Source organism: Aspergillus heteromorphus (assembly GCF_003184545.1).
Source record: "Aspergillus heteromorphus CBS 117.55 chromosome Unknown BO70scaffold_25, whole genome shotgun sequence".
NCBI lineage: Eukaryota > Fungi > Ascomycota > Eurotiomycetes > Eurotiales > Aspergillaceae > Aspergillus > Aspergillus heteromorphus.
Genome location: NW_020290430.1, coordinates 494940 through 509530, shown reverse-complemented (window position 1 = coordinate 509530; position 14591 = coordinate 494940). Strand labels below are relative to the sequence as shown.

Below are 14591 nucleotides of genomic sequence, written 5' to 3'. Positions count from 1 at the left end.
GCCGCGGATCAACAGACAGACAGACAAGGTGGGGTGGGGCGGTGAGAGCGCTGGGCTCCCATCTGCCGGCTTACTCACACCGCCCTACCGCCGCCCCGGGCCTTCAAGATATTGGCCTGGCTTCGGTGTCTGCCTGGACAGGCATCCATCCCAGAACGAAGGGTTGGATCCAGTTGTGGATGAGGTAGATGGGTATCTCTTTTGCTTCTGGGGGGTGAGTGCGCAGTCTATGACTGCTGGAGCGATGAAGGGATCGTGTTCAGTCGGTGCCTCGTTGCCTGACCGACACAGTGACAGATGAGGCCTGCTCACCGCCAGGGGTTCTGCCCCAGGCATGCAGGCAGCCGGGAGCACATGACCTGTCAGCCCCCACGTGGCCCGCGGTGGGGGGGATTACCCTTTTGGGCAGGTCTCCCCGCAACCCCGATTCTTTATATTTTTATATTTCTTCTCTCAAGGCTGAATCTCGAACCTACACCCTCTAAGAGCACACTGTGCCCCCTCGAAATGCCTCCCCAATCCGAACCGGAGACCATCACGCTCGCCCATCTCCCCGACCCGGTCCCGCCCGAACCCTACATCACGAGCAACCCCCCGACAAATCGCCCTCCCTCAAACTCATCGCCTCGGGCTTTTCCTTCTTCGTGGCGGGAGTCAACGACGGGAGCCTGGGCTCGCTGCTCCCCTACGTGCTGCAGACCTACGGCATCAGCACCAACCTCGTGGTCGTAGTGTCAGTCCCCAGCGTCCCACAACCAGAAACAGACAGAGTCGACAGGCCTAATATTCCCCCAGGTATGCGTCGACTCTGATCGGCTGGCTCCTCGCCGCCCTCACCAACAGCTCCCTGTGCCAGTATCTCGGGCTCGGAGCCATGCTGGCCCTGGGCGCCGGCCTGCAAGTGCTCACCCACGCGCTGCGGGCATGGCTGCCCCCATTCCCCCTCTACGCCGTCACCTTCTTCCTCGCCAGTCTCGGGCAGGCCTATAACGACACCCACGCCAACACCTACGTGGCCTCCGTGAAAGCGGCCCATCGCTGGCTTGGCTTCATCCACGCCATGTACATGGCCGGGTGTCTCGTTGGGCCGCTGATCGCCACGGCAGTAGCGTCAGCAGGTGACTCGTCGCAGTGGAACCTTTTCTACGTCGTTCCCCTGAGTTTGGGGCTGGCAAACCTCACCTTGGTGCTCGTTGCCTTTCGCGATCGGATGACGATCGCCTCAGCCCCAGCGGCTGCAGCGCGACAGAGCAATACCTTCTTATCCAGACGGAGTCGCGCCATCCAGGAAATGAAAGATACGCTCCGCGTGCCCGCCGTCTGGCTCACAAGCTTGTACTTCTTTTTCTTCCTCGGAGCGGCCATCACAGCCGGCGGTATGTCACCCCGTCCTCGCCTGAAGAAATCAAAAGACTAAGCGGACAGGCTGGATCGTCGAGTATCTCGTCAACGTCCGCCACGGAAAGGTGCAGCAGATGGGCTATATCCCGACCGGCTTCTACGGCGGCGGTTTCCTGGGCCGGCTGCTTCTCGCGGAGCCGACTCATCGTCTGGGGGAGCGTCGCATGGTGTTCATCTACGCGGCGTTGTGCGTGGGACTGCAACTGGTATTTTGGCTGTAAGTTGACTTTCCACCCATGGAATCTCCCGAACTGACAATGCCAGGGTGCCGAATATTGCCGTCGAGGCCGTGGCCATTTGTCTCATGGGGTTCTTCTCGGGCCCGTTCTTTGTCACTGTGTGTATCGATAGTATTGAACTCCCAGAGGATATTCAGCTCACCGGCTCAGGGAATCTCCGTCGCCTCCAAGATCTTCCCGGACGATATTCGATCTTCGGCTATTGGTATGCTCTCTGGTAGAACATTGCTCAGACGAACCACTGATGCAACTCTCTAGCGTTAGTCTTTGTTCTCGGCCAAGTCGGCGGCTCGCTCTTCCCTGTCCTGACGGGGATCATCTCCGTCCATACCGGCGTCAAGGCCCTGCAGCCGATGTTGCTGGCGCTTCTGTGCGCTACCGGGATTAGTTGGCTACTTGTGCCCAAGGCTCCGAGATTGCGGACAGAGTAGGCCGATGATGTTCTTTCTCGGTACGACATGTGCTGGGGGTTTGATTCACACGCAGCACTCCAGGTCCTGACACTTCAAGCGCTTATATCAGTGAGATCTTTGGTTGTACCTAGAAACTCAGGCCTGAGAACGACGGCTAGAAATGAATTTTCAGGCGTGATCAGATACTCCATTTCTGCATGTCGACAGAAACACTTCTACTAGAAATGATATGATGCCGAACATAGAAGGAAACGCATCATCATTGACTTCAATCTGGCATATGACTACGGAAAGCCGGCAATCATCACCTTGAACACATCCTGGCATCCCGCCTTGACCAGCTCAAACGCCTTCTCCGACTCTTCGAACGGAAAGCGGTTCGTGACCAACGGCTTCACGTCGATCTTGCCCTTCGCGATCAGATCAATGGCGGCCGGGTAGCACCCGGTCAGGTACCGGATGGAGCCCTTGATGGTCAGTCCGCGAGTGCAGACCGCCGTGATGGGAAACTGGATGACCTCCTTGCCCATCCCTGCCTGCACCAACGTGGCCCCCGACGGGCGGCGTAGATCCCCAGCTGCACGCACGGCTCCGCCCCGGAGCACTCCAGCACGACATCCGCACCCTCGCCCTGGCCCGTCGGCTGCACAGCGTCATCCTGTTCGACAACAACCAACTATCGGAATACCGTTACTTTCAAGATTTACCTCTTTCCCGCGTGGGACCACAAAGACCCCATTGACTTCTGGCGCAAGCCCGAAGGGGAGGTCGAAAACCGCTATAGAACGATCCGCCTGGAACGAGATCTGGCGATCCACAACGCTGTGCAGTTCGGCGACATCTTCGCGCTCACTGACCAGAACGGGCAGAATTGGCTGGGCAGGAAGTTGATCATTGCCACCGGATCCGAGGACATTTTAACGGGGATCACTGGTCGCGGTCGAGCTGACCGGCGCCCTCTGTAACGGCAACAGCGTGTTCAAGGTGAGTTCGCCTTCGTGCCTGGATTGGACTGTGCTTGGGGTCAAACCGACGCGACTCGGTGATAGAACAAGCGTTGAGTCGAGACCCTTGCGATGCTTTCGAGCATATGGTAGCTGAAGGGGGTGTTGTCGCTGTTGTTTCTCTCAATGTGGGGTAATATGATCCGGACCCTCTTTATCTCGATTAGACATGGGATTTTTTTAATGAGCCCATTGACTTGGCATTTTGTCACTTCGTTAGAGTAGGTCGTACGCCAACTAATGGCATGGGGTTTGTTCGCTGGAACAGGGGATACATGAGGCAATCCCTGGTCTTCTGGTGTTGACAGGAAATATAGTATGGTCCGACATGAAGGGACAGGACGATCAAATGACACGAAGGGTATCCTAATACGTGATGGAGTTGCCGTACTGAAAACAAACACGTCCGGGATAGGAGACGAGAACAAAAAAAAGGAAAGAAAAAAGAAAAAAGAAACGTCAGCGACAGGACTCGAACCTGTGCGGGCGAACCCAATAGATTTCTAGTCTATCGCCTTAACCACTCGGCCACACTGACTTCTTATTGGTGATGGCATCATTTTTGGGGTATATACATAATAGAGACCTGACGTATTCATACGCTACTCATCTAATCCATCGCCTCCCAGTTCGCCCGGACCTTCGCCTGACACCTGGTGGTGGACATATCTGGCATACCGACGGACGAGACAGTGATACATCTCGATATCTATTGATCCTCGACCCACAACTATGGAAGAGGGAGCACCTTCGATCTGTAGTGTCCGATATAACCAGCAGAGCAGCTCAAAACAACTAACTAGCCATGGTGATATAACCACTCTGTGCCTATGTGGTGGAAGAGACCTCCTGCCCCAGGCAGGTCAGCACCACGTGACACGTCCCCTCCCGAGGCTGCTCCGGGCCGATGGGGCAATCGCCCCTGAGCCAATGAGGCTGCCAACTTCCCAAGAACAGCAAGAAGCCCCGCCGTCCCGCCATTCCGCCACTCTTCGCCGTCTCTCTCTCTCTCGCTCTCTCTCTCTCCCTCTCTCCCCCTCTTCCCCGCCCCGTTGTCATGGACGTCAACCGGAACGTCACCCGGATCGTGGAGGATGCCGATGTCCCCATGATCAACCCGCCCAGCTTTCCGCAGGCCCACTCCGTCGAGGACCTGTACGCGTCCGGGGGGAAGGGCTCCCTGCGCTATGTCTTCCTGCATGGCAACCACGCCCGCCCCAACCTGCCCACCCACGCCTGCATCGAGGGCAAGGTGAGGCTGTTCAACCGCCAAGGAGACATGTATGTACCCCATATATTCTCTTCTCTTGCACAGCACAGCCCCCCCCCCCGACGATCCAGACCAAGAAGGAGCCCCGTTCACCTGATGCCTGCTAGTGTTTTCGATGACGACCCCACCCGCGCATCCTCCCAATACGGCTTCACCGAGGGCCGCTGCGTGTCGGTCAATGACCAGCCGGATGCCTATATCCCCGCCCGCATGTTCGTGCAGACCCTGTTGAAGAACATCCAGGTCCCCGGCTTGATCGCCGCCGAGGTACCCAAGTGAGTCCTTCCTCCCCGAGCCTGGCACTGGCACGTTGCTAAGAGACAGGGACGAAGGGCAGCTACAGTCCGACCAGGATGACTCTTTTCTCTATGTGTACGTCTGGATCTTCTCCATCTCCTCCCATCCATCACGCCCTAGGCCTGGCTGACCGGGCGGCAGAGCGATTCTGGTTACTGGCCGAAGCGGGCTCGATCCCATCCCCGCCCAGGACCGCGACTACCTGGAGAGCATGATGCAGCGGTTGGTCCCGCGCTTCGTCTCCGTCATCTCCGGGAAGAGTGACGCGTACCTTCCAGGCGACGCGAAGAACCTCTGCCACGAGATCGCCGATTCGATGTTGAAGCCCAGGGGGGGGTCCGGGGACCTCGACCTCCTGGCCTTCCTCGACGTGTACGAGAAGCGCTATATCCATAAGCCATCCGCCACCCCGGAGGCCATCCTGGAGTCGTGCCTGCTGCACGTTATGAAGATGCCCTTTGAGCTGAACTCCTCCATCCGATACCGTCTGATCACCGATTGACGGACCCCGCACGCACGATCTACGCCCCCGGACAGCAGCCGGGTGGTTCCCCCGAAGGTGTCTGAGCCTCTCCCCCCCACAACCAACACCCGAGAGGCCAAACAATGCAAGAGCAAGACGAGTAAATCCTACTGCTCACCGTTAAAACAGCAGGCCTGGCTGCTTTGCTTCGCATGCTACGGAGGACTGGCTACGTAGTGCCGGGAGGATTATCGGTTGAGAAACAAACGGTCAGATAGAGATCAGTAGCAGCAGGTGTCACGCATATATTCATGCCAGCGACCCAATCATCCGACATGGTTCTATGTTTCTAAAATTGGTCCCAACTCCCCCGCTACTAGCGTATTCCTTCCGCAGGCGATGACTGATAACCAGCCACTGTCTACCCGCAACGGTCCCCTCCACTTCCTTCCCACTGGCTCCCCTGTTATGTCTGTCTGTCTTGCCCAGTGTTGGTGCCTCTTCCAGAATGTTACGACCAAACCTGGCTGGGCAGTTCGTCTGCCACGGTACGCCGTATGTCAGGGGCGCATCGTCAGGCCCACTGGTCGCGAGCGACCTAGAGCTGAGCTTCTGGGGGGGCGTCCACCCCCAGACGGGCGAGATCATCGATCGCCACCACCCCTTGAGCGGCCGGGTCCTGCGCGATGCCATCCTCGCCATCCCAGGCGGCCGTGGCTCGTGCTCGGGCAGTGGAGTGATGTTGGAACTCCTCCTGAACCACGCAGGGCCGCGCGCCATCATTTTCGAGCGGCGCGAGGACATCCTGACGCTGGGGGTCATGATCGCCGAGGAGATATTTGGCCAGGCCATCCCGGTCGTGACGGTCAAGCCGGTGGATTTTCGCAGACTGGTGCAGTTGGATGGTCATCGCATCCAGGTTGCCGACGGTCGCGTCTCCGACCATGAACTGCCACCTGAACTGCCTCGCCACGAGCTGAACCAGCAGATCATCCTCGCGACGAACGTCCAGCTTTCAGACGAGGACGAAGCATTTCTCGAAGGAAGTCACGGAGAAGCCGCGCGCGTCGCATTGCGAATCATCCTGCGCATGGCCGACCTGCTCGATGCCCACGAGTTGATGGATGTCACCCAAGTACACATCGATGGCTGTATCTACCACGGACCCGGATCCCTCCTGTTTGCCGAGCGACTCCGCGACTGGGGAGGACGGGTGCGAGTGCCCACCACCCTCAACTCGATCTCCATCGACCAGAAGCGGTGGCGTTCTCAAGGCGTGGACGTCGCATTTGGTGAAGCGGCCGAGAAGCTGGCCAGCGCATACACCGACATGGGGGCGCGTCCCACGTTCACCTGCAGCCCTTACCAGCTGGACAGTGCCCCCAAGCTGGGCGAGCAGGTGGCTTGGGCCGAGTCCAATGCGGTCGTGTATGCAAACAGCGTGCTGGGCGCTCGCACGATGAAGTATCCCGACTTCCTCGACATCGCCATTGCGCTGACCGGGCGCACGCCGAGGGGAGGACCTCATGTCGACCTCAATCGGCGGGCATCGCTTATTATCAGAGCTCCTCCGATGCAGGACATCGATGACTCGCTCTATCCCCTACTTGGCTACCACACAGGAACCATCGCATCCAGTCAGATCCCCGTGATTCTTGGAATGGAGTCGTTGACTCCCAGCAAAGACGACCTCAAAGCCTTCGGGGCCGCGTTTGCCACTGTCTCTAGCGCCCCGATGTTCCATATCGTAGGGATTACCCCCGAGGCCACTAGTCTGGACGCAGTGATCAATCAAGCACCCAATGTGCGCTCCATCGACGTCCAAACGAGGGACCTGGCTCAAAGCTGGGATAACCTGAACAGTGCCTCGGACTCTCAGCCGGTCGACCTGATATCCCTGGGTAGCCCGCACCTGTCGCTGACCGAGATCCGAACCCTCGCAGCGTTGTGTCGTGGTCGCACCAAAAAAGACACTGTCACGATGATGGTGACTTGCGGACGGGCCACGCGCGGCCTGGCTCAACAAGCTGGTCTCGTCGACGAGCTGGCGACGTTCGGGGTGGAGTTCCTAAGCGATACCTGCTGGTGCATGATCACCGAGCCGACCATCCCGCGCTCAGTCGCGACTATCATGACCAACTCGGGGAAGTACGCTCACTATGGACCTGGTCTGACGGGGCGGAAGTTCTACCTTGGGAGTTTGGCGGGCTGTGTGGATGCGGCGTGTCAGGGCTGGCCTGCGAGGGGGAGACCGGGATGGCTTGTTTGTTAGGTTGGTGGAATATCAGCATTCTATCATGCTTCTTATCGAATTCTCGTTGACGTTTGAGCTAACTCTATCTGGTACTCTCTCGGGGATTTAACAGGGTGTAGTCCTGAGCAATGCTGCCCTTCAATGTTCGCTTGAATGCATAAGATAAGCTAGTGAATACGCTCTGCCAAGATATGGTCTGGCTATCGGTTGCCCATCGGATGGTGGAATATTCGGAATTCACAACGCACTTTTACTATTACTGCAAGCACTGTTCGGCCAAGCCAGGTCCCAAGAGAGGAACCATTCGATCCGACACATAACCAACAATGATGATGAGTTGAGAGAGGTAAAAGCCAGATCCTCTAGAACACCATTCCCTTGACCTGAGGCACCTCCTTCAGGTTGATATTCCTGATCATCATGACCCAAATGAAAGCCAAGGCCATGATCCCCGTGCCCACCGCCAGCATTCTGGTTTGCGCGTAGCCGTAAGCATGCTGGATGGCGATACGGGTCTCGGATCCGACGGGGTAGCTCAATTGGGTGTCGAGATCCTCATAGATCATGTCGAAATTGTCCATCGCCGAGTCAGGCAGATACATGCGCAGGGCGTTTGGATAGGTGTTCTGCCAAACAGCGGCAGAGATGGTCGCGCCCATGCCATCGCCCACTGTACCGACCACGTTCAACAAGGCGAGGGCCGCTGCGAAGTGCTGGTGGTCCACGGCGGCGAGGATGGCCAGTTGTTCACAGATAATGAAGACACTTCCACCGATGGAGATGAAGACCTGAAGAAGATAATAATTAGCAGGGTTCCGCATCATCGAAAGAGAAAGACATACCTGGCACATGACAAGATAGCCGACTGATTGATTCGGGCGACGGAAGTAGATCATCAGGCCCTGTGCAAAGATATACAGCGGGACGGCAATCCAAAGCAGCCACTTGAATCTGCCCGTGCGTCGGATCAAGATACCGACGATGATGAGCAACACCCCCGAGACGACGTCGAAGGTGTTACTGACATAACCGGCGTCGGCCACACTGAGGTCATTGACTACCTGTAGGAAAGAGGTAAAGTAGTTATCCCAGCAGTAGTAGCACAGCTGGTATGTGGCATCCAGGAGACAGGCTCCGACCACGGTGCGGTTATAGAGGAAGCCCAGGGAGAGCAACGGCTTCGGCGCAAAGCAGGTTTCCCAGATAATCAGCACGAACAGCAACACGAATCCCACCACCAACATGGCGATGATGTACGGGGTGTCCCAGCTGCTGGGGGCACTCCCGGCGATGTCGAAGGGGAGGAAGAAGAGGACGAGGCCAGCGGAGAAGAGGAACACGCCGGCGGCTGGTGAGGTTAGTATTGGTGATACGTTATGTTTTATATTGCTAGCCCAGGGGGGGGTAGGTATGTCGATGGAGGGCTTACCGTCGAACTCGATGATATAGAACCAAATGCTCTGAGTGATGGTGCGACCGCTAGGCTGTCTGACCACCTGACCAGACTTGACAGCTTGATTGATGTTCCACTTCAGCACGCCGTACAGGGGCGCAGCTACGAGGGGGAAGATGATGGCGAAGATGCCGAAAGGCCAGCGGAGGCCAATGCCGTTCGCACCGAGGGCATCATCGGCCGCGGTGGGTCCCGCAAAGGCAGTGATGATGTAGGGCGACGAGGTGAAGGCATAGGCCAAGGCTCTGCTCTTCAGCATGGAAGCGTCGGCGGTGATGACATCGATGCAGTACGTCATGCCTCCGAATCCGAGGGAGTAGAAGACGTATGCGGCACAGAAGGTCGCCAGGTTGTTGCAGCCGGCCATCATGATCAGGCCAACGGTTGCACAGATCGTCATGAAGAGGAAGCCTTCGGCACGGCCCCAGAGATCCATGATCTTTCCGATCGGGACGTAACACGCAGCGGTGATCGCGTCCGCGACGATGTAAATCGTGTTCAGCAAGGAATGGGACTCCCATTGGCTGGTGATATACGGGAGGAGACTGGAGAGGATGCCGCTCTGGAAGGCGTTGGTGAAGTAGAGGAACCAGATGCTGGTGACCAGGGCAGGTTAGCCATGGGTAGGGGTAGCATGGACGAGTGGAAGGGAAATACTTCAAGAAGACGGCGTAAAGCGACCACTTGGACCAGTTCTTGGTCATGGCCTCCATCTCGCGGACACCCTGCTGGAGGTCTTCCTCGGGGGTCTCGCGTTGCCCGCTACCACCGACGCCATTGTCGTCCACCACAACAGGAGCATCCGTAGCCACGGAGCTGGTGTCGTGAGGTTGCTTGCCCATGCCGTCGAGGTTGACGTCGACCGGAGTGGCAGTCTGATCCGTATGCTGGTCTGTATTCTGGCGACGGAAGGGGGCACGGAAGCCCATGATGAGCGATCTCGGAGGACTGAAGAAGAAGAAGAAGAAGACGACGACGATCCGAGGGACGGAGGGACGGATGGGCACGTCTTATCAATCACATCCAGCGGTAACACCCGCCGGCGCACTGATTGATAAATCAAAATCAATCTCCGAAGACGGCTGAAATGGCGGGACCAGCAGGGTGGTTCTTGGGGGCTGCGAGCCTTGATTTGTCGGGAGGTCAAGAGAGTTTGGAACCCACGGACTGAACGGATCAGATCTGATAACAGCATCCTTCCATAGTAGACCAGTACATGATACGAAGGTATCCAAGTTTACCTACCCCTCGTGGGGCGCCCACCAACCCGGTGGCAGTGGCGTTGAACCACACGAACGCAACACACAACACATGGGGGATGTTGGATAGTCTGACTCGAGTCAGAGGTGCCCCGAGGACTGTCTGTGCAGTGGGATGATTCGGCAGCGAGAGAATCAATCGTCGAGAGTCGCAGTGAAACAAGCCCGAACCGGAAATTGGGCAGGGCACAGGAACAGGACGAGGGCCATCGTCGTGCGTCAGGGTCCACCGCAGCCCGCCGTGGGCTGCAAATTACCTAAAGCCAACCGATGGGGCTCCACTTGGGGGAATCCACTCCCCCCGCCGATCGCTCTTGGCTGGCGATGTCGAGTGCTCTCGTTTGCTGCCGAGTCCATGATGTCTTACTGAGGTTGACTTGGACGTGGACAGCAGGGTGGACTCGGTTGGCTCGGGTGTTTCTGTTTCTGAGGGTCGCGCAAAGCAGATAGATCAACGAGATGGGGTACCGGTGATTTCAACTGACATATTGACCTAATATCTATACTTTGTGTAAAGCACGAAGGACGATTTCAAAAACGGTGCATGGATGGAACAGAAAAACAGGCGAACAGTGGCCGGGTGACATCATCACAGTGAGTGACACAGTGTATCTGTATCTACCCAGTGGGGCAGCCCATGTCCTCGCGGGCTGTTATGGTCCCGTGTATTTATCCGACTTTGTAGTACCAAACATTTTGTAGACACCAGGCACAGTCTTTGGGAAACATGCTGCTTCTGTGTAGTAGACATCAAATGCATGTGGTATGTGTCAGGGATGATTGATGATTTGCTGCCCGGAGTCTGCCGGTAGGAACCAAAATTTAACTTGATCCCAAGCCATTGCGCCAAGAGGTCAACACCACTTCGCCAGTCCGTATTCTTTTCGTCTATTTTCTTGGCAGTGAAAAGGTTCTTTTTCGGCGATCTTGGCAAGATGAACCCTCTGTCGAGGAAGGAAGACGATGAAATACCAGAAGAAGCCCTGAACGGTGATCTCGGGATGATTGTAACCGTGGCACCTTGTCAGAAATCTTCGCCGTTGGAACGGCGGAGGGAAGGTGTATGTTGGGATGTTAAAACAGGCAGCAGTTTAAAATAGAGGGTATAAGCCCACCTGGTGGATGTAGAAGGTGGAAGATATCCACCAGGTAGGTTTCCGCTTCCAGCGACACACCAAGGGCACGGGGCTTCGTATATCCAACGAGTCTAGAACGCTCTAAATATTGAACCAATGTGCGATTATCAAGACTGGGAAGACGGCGTTCGCGTACAGGATCATCCGTGCCATGAAGCACAGACATGATGATTCCAGTCCCAGCATTGAACAGAAAAGGTTCTTCACTTCGTCGGGTGCCCTTGGGGTTAAGTGTCTGATAAATCCACAAAACACCACCTGGCCTACGGTTTAATTGCCAGTCAAGAGGTTCTTGAACCCGGAGACGGGCCGTCGACGTTGACACATGAGTGGTGGCCACGCCCAGGGCGACACGTAATGAGGTGAGTATGCCCGCTCGCCTCTGGCGCCGACTGACAGGGGCTGCAGGATTTGCAGACTGGGAAGATAGCGCAACCCTATGAGCGGAAGGTGAATCGGCCAGGGACAGCAGGTGTCCGTGGACTTTTCACTGCAGCCACTGTGCACCGACTCTAGTCCCGGCTGGACACACTTCTTCATGGTGAAACCACCGTGACCAGCGACGTCTCCCTCCTCGACAATGAAACTGGAGGTCCCTTTGTTGTAGGCACTTCCCTCCACCCGCACCGTTACGGCATCCCCTGCCGTCCCAACGATCTCTTCCACAAACGCCCCCGAGCTGAAGTGATTCGAAACCAGCGAGTTGCACGCCCACCGCTGGCCGTGTCGCCTCTCGCCCTTGGCATATGCCAGCGCCATGCGGGCAACGACACACGACCCGGTGAGCGAGCGATCAATCTGATCATCGGCGAAGAAGCAGAGGCCGGTCTCGGCCCCCTCCACGTCATCTGGCTGGCCTCCGACCTCGGTGTCCACCACCATGACCGAGTACGGGTACGCCAACGGCATCCCCGAGGGGTGCCGACACGCCGTTGGAAAGTCCGGATGCGAGTTGAGATAGCCTTTCAGCGTCTTCAACACCGGCGTGACCCGATCGAAGTCCACATCCCTCAGCCCCTGGGCGAATCCCAGTTCCCGCACATCGACCAGGACGTAGTACGTCCCGCCATAGCTGACATCGATCGTGATGGACTCGCGGGATCCCAGCCCCGCCCAACCCATCGCAGCTCCGGCGGAATCCACACGGGGTGATTGATAGCCGTCGCATAGGCCGGGGGTGAAAGAAAGGAGACCGGTCGGGACGGATCTGACTTCGCCTCTTTCTCAGTCACCACCACTGGGACAGTCAGCCGGACGATCCCACAGGGCGCGTGGAGGTTGACCTCCACCGTCTGCGACGCGGAGTCAACCACCCGCTCCCTGCGCCGGGGAAAGATATCCGGGTCATGGATATCAACCAGGAATCTCCCCAAGGCGATCGTCGCATGGCTGCACATGGACAGCGAAACCGCCGTTGTGGACATACAGCACCCCGACATGGGCCTCTCCGCACTCGACCAACTCGTTCGACGGTCGGAGAATCGCCCCGTACATGTCGTAGTGGCCGCGAGGTTCCAGTAAGTTAGACGATCCGGGCCGGTTCGCCGGTCATGTGCATGTCAATGCACCGGATGGTGCTGATGCTAATGCGATGCTGACACGAGGAGGTCGAGGGGTGGGATGGGGGATGAGACGATTGTGATTGACCCACTCGCAGGGCCGATTTCGGACTTGCGCTACTGAGGTGTGATCTATGGATGGGGGTAGAGAGCATCACTGCTTCAATGAGAACCTCTTGTTGACCGAGTCAATATTGAATGCCATGTCCGAGACTGTCTGCCCTGTCCTCACGGGGCTGTGGATATCACGCTTCTGGAGAGTCAGGGTTTAAACAGCAGGTTTCCCCGGGATTCCGCCATGCAACACATGCGAGAGTAATAATAGCGGGCCCGATATTGATATCTAAACAGGGTATTGCGGCGGGGTCCGAGGAGGGTTTAGTGCCCGCACACAGTCTGGCGAGGAGAATATGCCCATCTCTCACAGCAACCATCTATACGGGTGAGTCACGTCGCCATGCAGGAATGTGCTCGGGCTCCTTGCGCTCCCTTATCTCCCTTATATAGCCCTTATGCCGCCCTTTGGAACGTAGGGCTGGATCCAGGAAGCGGGAACACATTGCTAGAAAAAGCGGTCTCTTTTCTTTTCATCTGGATCCAACCATAACAATCGAAATCGAAATCAAGATGAACGTCGGTATCATTGGGGCCGGAGTCATCGGGCTCTCCGCCGCCGAAGCCCTAGTGGAGGCAGGATACACCGTCACCATCGTGGCGCGAGACTTACCCGGCGATGATACCTCAGTGCAGTGGTCTAGTCCATGGTATGGCGTCGCTCAATTCCCCGGGGATCTCGATTGACGATGGATGTATCGCAGGGCGGGCGCCGCCGTCATGCCACATCCGGATGCCCCGGGGCAGGACCTCCAGACCGAGACATTCAAGTACTACTGGGCTCTGGCCCATCGCGATCCGACCAGTGGTGTCCAGGTGACGGTCCGCCGTCCCTTACTGCAAGGTCTCCACTGACTGTCTTCTCTTAGGTGGTCGATATAACTGAGTACTATGACGACCGCGACGGCGACTCGACCATCTGGTACAAGCAGCTGGCTCCCAAGTACCGTCGCATCCCCGCCGACCAGCTCCCGGCCGGGGCGACGCTCGGGTTCAAGTACCAGTCCATGACGGCCAACCCCACGTACTACCTGCCGTGGCTGAAGAAGCGGCTGGATGCACGAGGGGTGCGGTTCATCCGCGCGGCGGTGTCCTCCATCGCCGAGGCGCGGCAAGTCACCGGCGCGCTGGTGATTGTGAATGCGTCCGGACTGGGGGCGCTCGACCTGGCCGGGGATGCGGATGTGGTCCCGGTCCGGGGACAGACGATGCTGGTGCAGAGTGACTCGCACGAGGTCACGATGTTCCAGGGCTCGCATTACTCGTATGCGATTCCGCGGATGTACACGGGTGGGATCATCATCGGCGGAGTGGCGCAGGAGGGACGCTCCGATGAAGCCGTCGATCCGGAGACCCGCCAGGACATCCTGCGACGGGTCCGATCTGTTGCGCCAGGGCGGTTTGACTCGACGGACTTGAACGTCGATGTGATGAAGGATTGTGTGGCGTTTCGACCCGGTCGCAAGGGGGGATATCGCCTGGAGCGAGACGGGGAGGTGATCCATGCGTATGGCTTCCGGGGACTGGGGTATGTGTTTAACTATGGGGTGGGCATGCGGGTGCGAGAGATGGTGGAGGAGATCGAGGGCCAGGGGCCGCGCAGTCGGCTGTAGCTTGTGCCTGTGCCTGTGCCTGTGCCTGTGCTTGTGCTTGTCTTGTTATTATTTGCTAGCATCATGCAATCCAAACATCCTGACACTATTCTCCCACTCGGTGATGAAAACCGTGA

At 57.4% G+C, this 14591-nt stretch overlaps 7 protein-coding genes and 1 non-coding gene across 8 annotated transcripts; 4 read left to right on the top strand and 4 right to left on the bottom strand.

The window, feature by feature from the left end:
* Positions 1–599: 599 nt before the first annotated feature.
* BO70DRAFT_413779 (putative MFS transporter) lies at positions 600–2394 on the top strand (the record flags this gene model as incomplete). Its single annotated transcript, XM_025547336.1, has 6 exons — positions 600–733; positions 796–1335; positions 1403–1618; positions 1666–1738; positions 1791–1845; positions 1899–2394. Coding segments are annotated over 6 exons (1191 nt in total), but the record flags the coding sequence as incomplete, so codon positions are not given.
* On the bottom strand, positions 1914–2969 carry BO70DRAFT_413775 (uncharacterized protein; the record flags this gene model as incomplete). Its single annotated transcript, XM_025547335.1, has 3 exons — positions 1914–2696; positions 2748–2859; positions 2907–2969. The coding sequence occupies 3 exons, from the start codon at positions 2967–2969 to the stop codon at positions 2338–2340; spliced, it is 534 nt and encodes a 177-aa protein (XP_025396705.1). The 3' UTR covers positions 1914–2337.
* A 545-nt stretch (positions 2970–3514) lies between these two features.
* BO70DRAFT_t265 lies at positions 3515–3595 on the bottom strand. The gene has a single exon. It is a non-coding gene; the product is annotated as a tRNA-Ser (tRNA).
* A 570-nt stretch (positions 3596–4165) lies between these two features.
* BO70DRAFT_297344 (uncharacterized protein) lies at positions 4166–5126 on the top strand (the record flags this gene model as incomplete). Its single annotated transcript, XM_025539562.1, has 3 exons — positions 4166–4338; positions 4435–4602; positions 4766–5126. 3 exons carry the CDS (start codon positions 4166–4168, stop codon positions 5124–5126), a joined length of 702 nt encoding a protein of 233 aa, XP_025396704.1.
* Positions 5127–5595: 469 nt separating this feature from the next.
* BO70DRAFT_342104 (uncharacterized protein) lies at positions 5596–7492 on the top strand (the record flags this gene model as incomplete). The annotated part of the gene is made up of 2 exons (XM_025541360.1): positions 5596–6021; positions 6076–7492. The coding sequence occupies 2 exons, from the start codon at positions 5596–5598 to the stop codon at positions 7357–7359; spliced, it is 1710 nt and encodes a 569-aa protein (XP_025396703.1). The 3' UTR covers positions 7360–7492.
* Positions 7493–7703: 211 nt separating this feature from the next.
* On the bottom strand, positions 7704–9636 carry BO70DRAFT_297524 (MFS general substrate transporter; the record flags this gene model as incomplete). Its single annotated transcript, XM_025539572.1, has 4 exons — positions 7704–8129; positions 8184–8689; positions 8771–9390; positions 9452–9636. The coding sequence occupies 4 exons, from the start codon at positions 9634–9636 to the stop codon at positions 7704–7706; spliced, it is 1737 nt and encodes a 578-aa protein (XP_025396702.1).
* Positions 9637–11297: 1661 nt separating this feature from the next.
* Positions 11298–12683, bottom strand: BO70DRAFT_389325 (Diaminopimelate epimerase-like protein; the record flags this gene model as incomplete). The annotated part of the gene is made up of 4 exons (XM_025546070.1): positions 11298–11672; positions 11722–12261; positions 12333–12578; positions 12616–12683. 4 exons carry the CDS (start codon positions 12681–12683, stop codon positions 11627–11629), a joined length of 900 nt encoding a protein of 299 aa, XP_025396701.1. The 3' UTR covers positions 11298–11626.
* Positions 12684–13375: 692 nt separating this feature from the next.
* BO70DRAFT_342098 (FAD-dependent oxidoreductase) lies at positions 13376–14475 on the top strand (the record flags this gene model as incomplete). The annotated part of the gene is made up of 3 exons (XM_025541359.1): positions 13376–13512; positions 13567–13678; positions 13732–14475. The coding sequence occupies 3 exons, from the start codon at positions 13376–13378 to the stop codon at positions 14473–14475; spliced, it is 993 nt and encodes a 330-aa protein (XP_025396700.1).
* Positions 14476–14591: the final 116 nt, after the last annotated feature.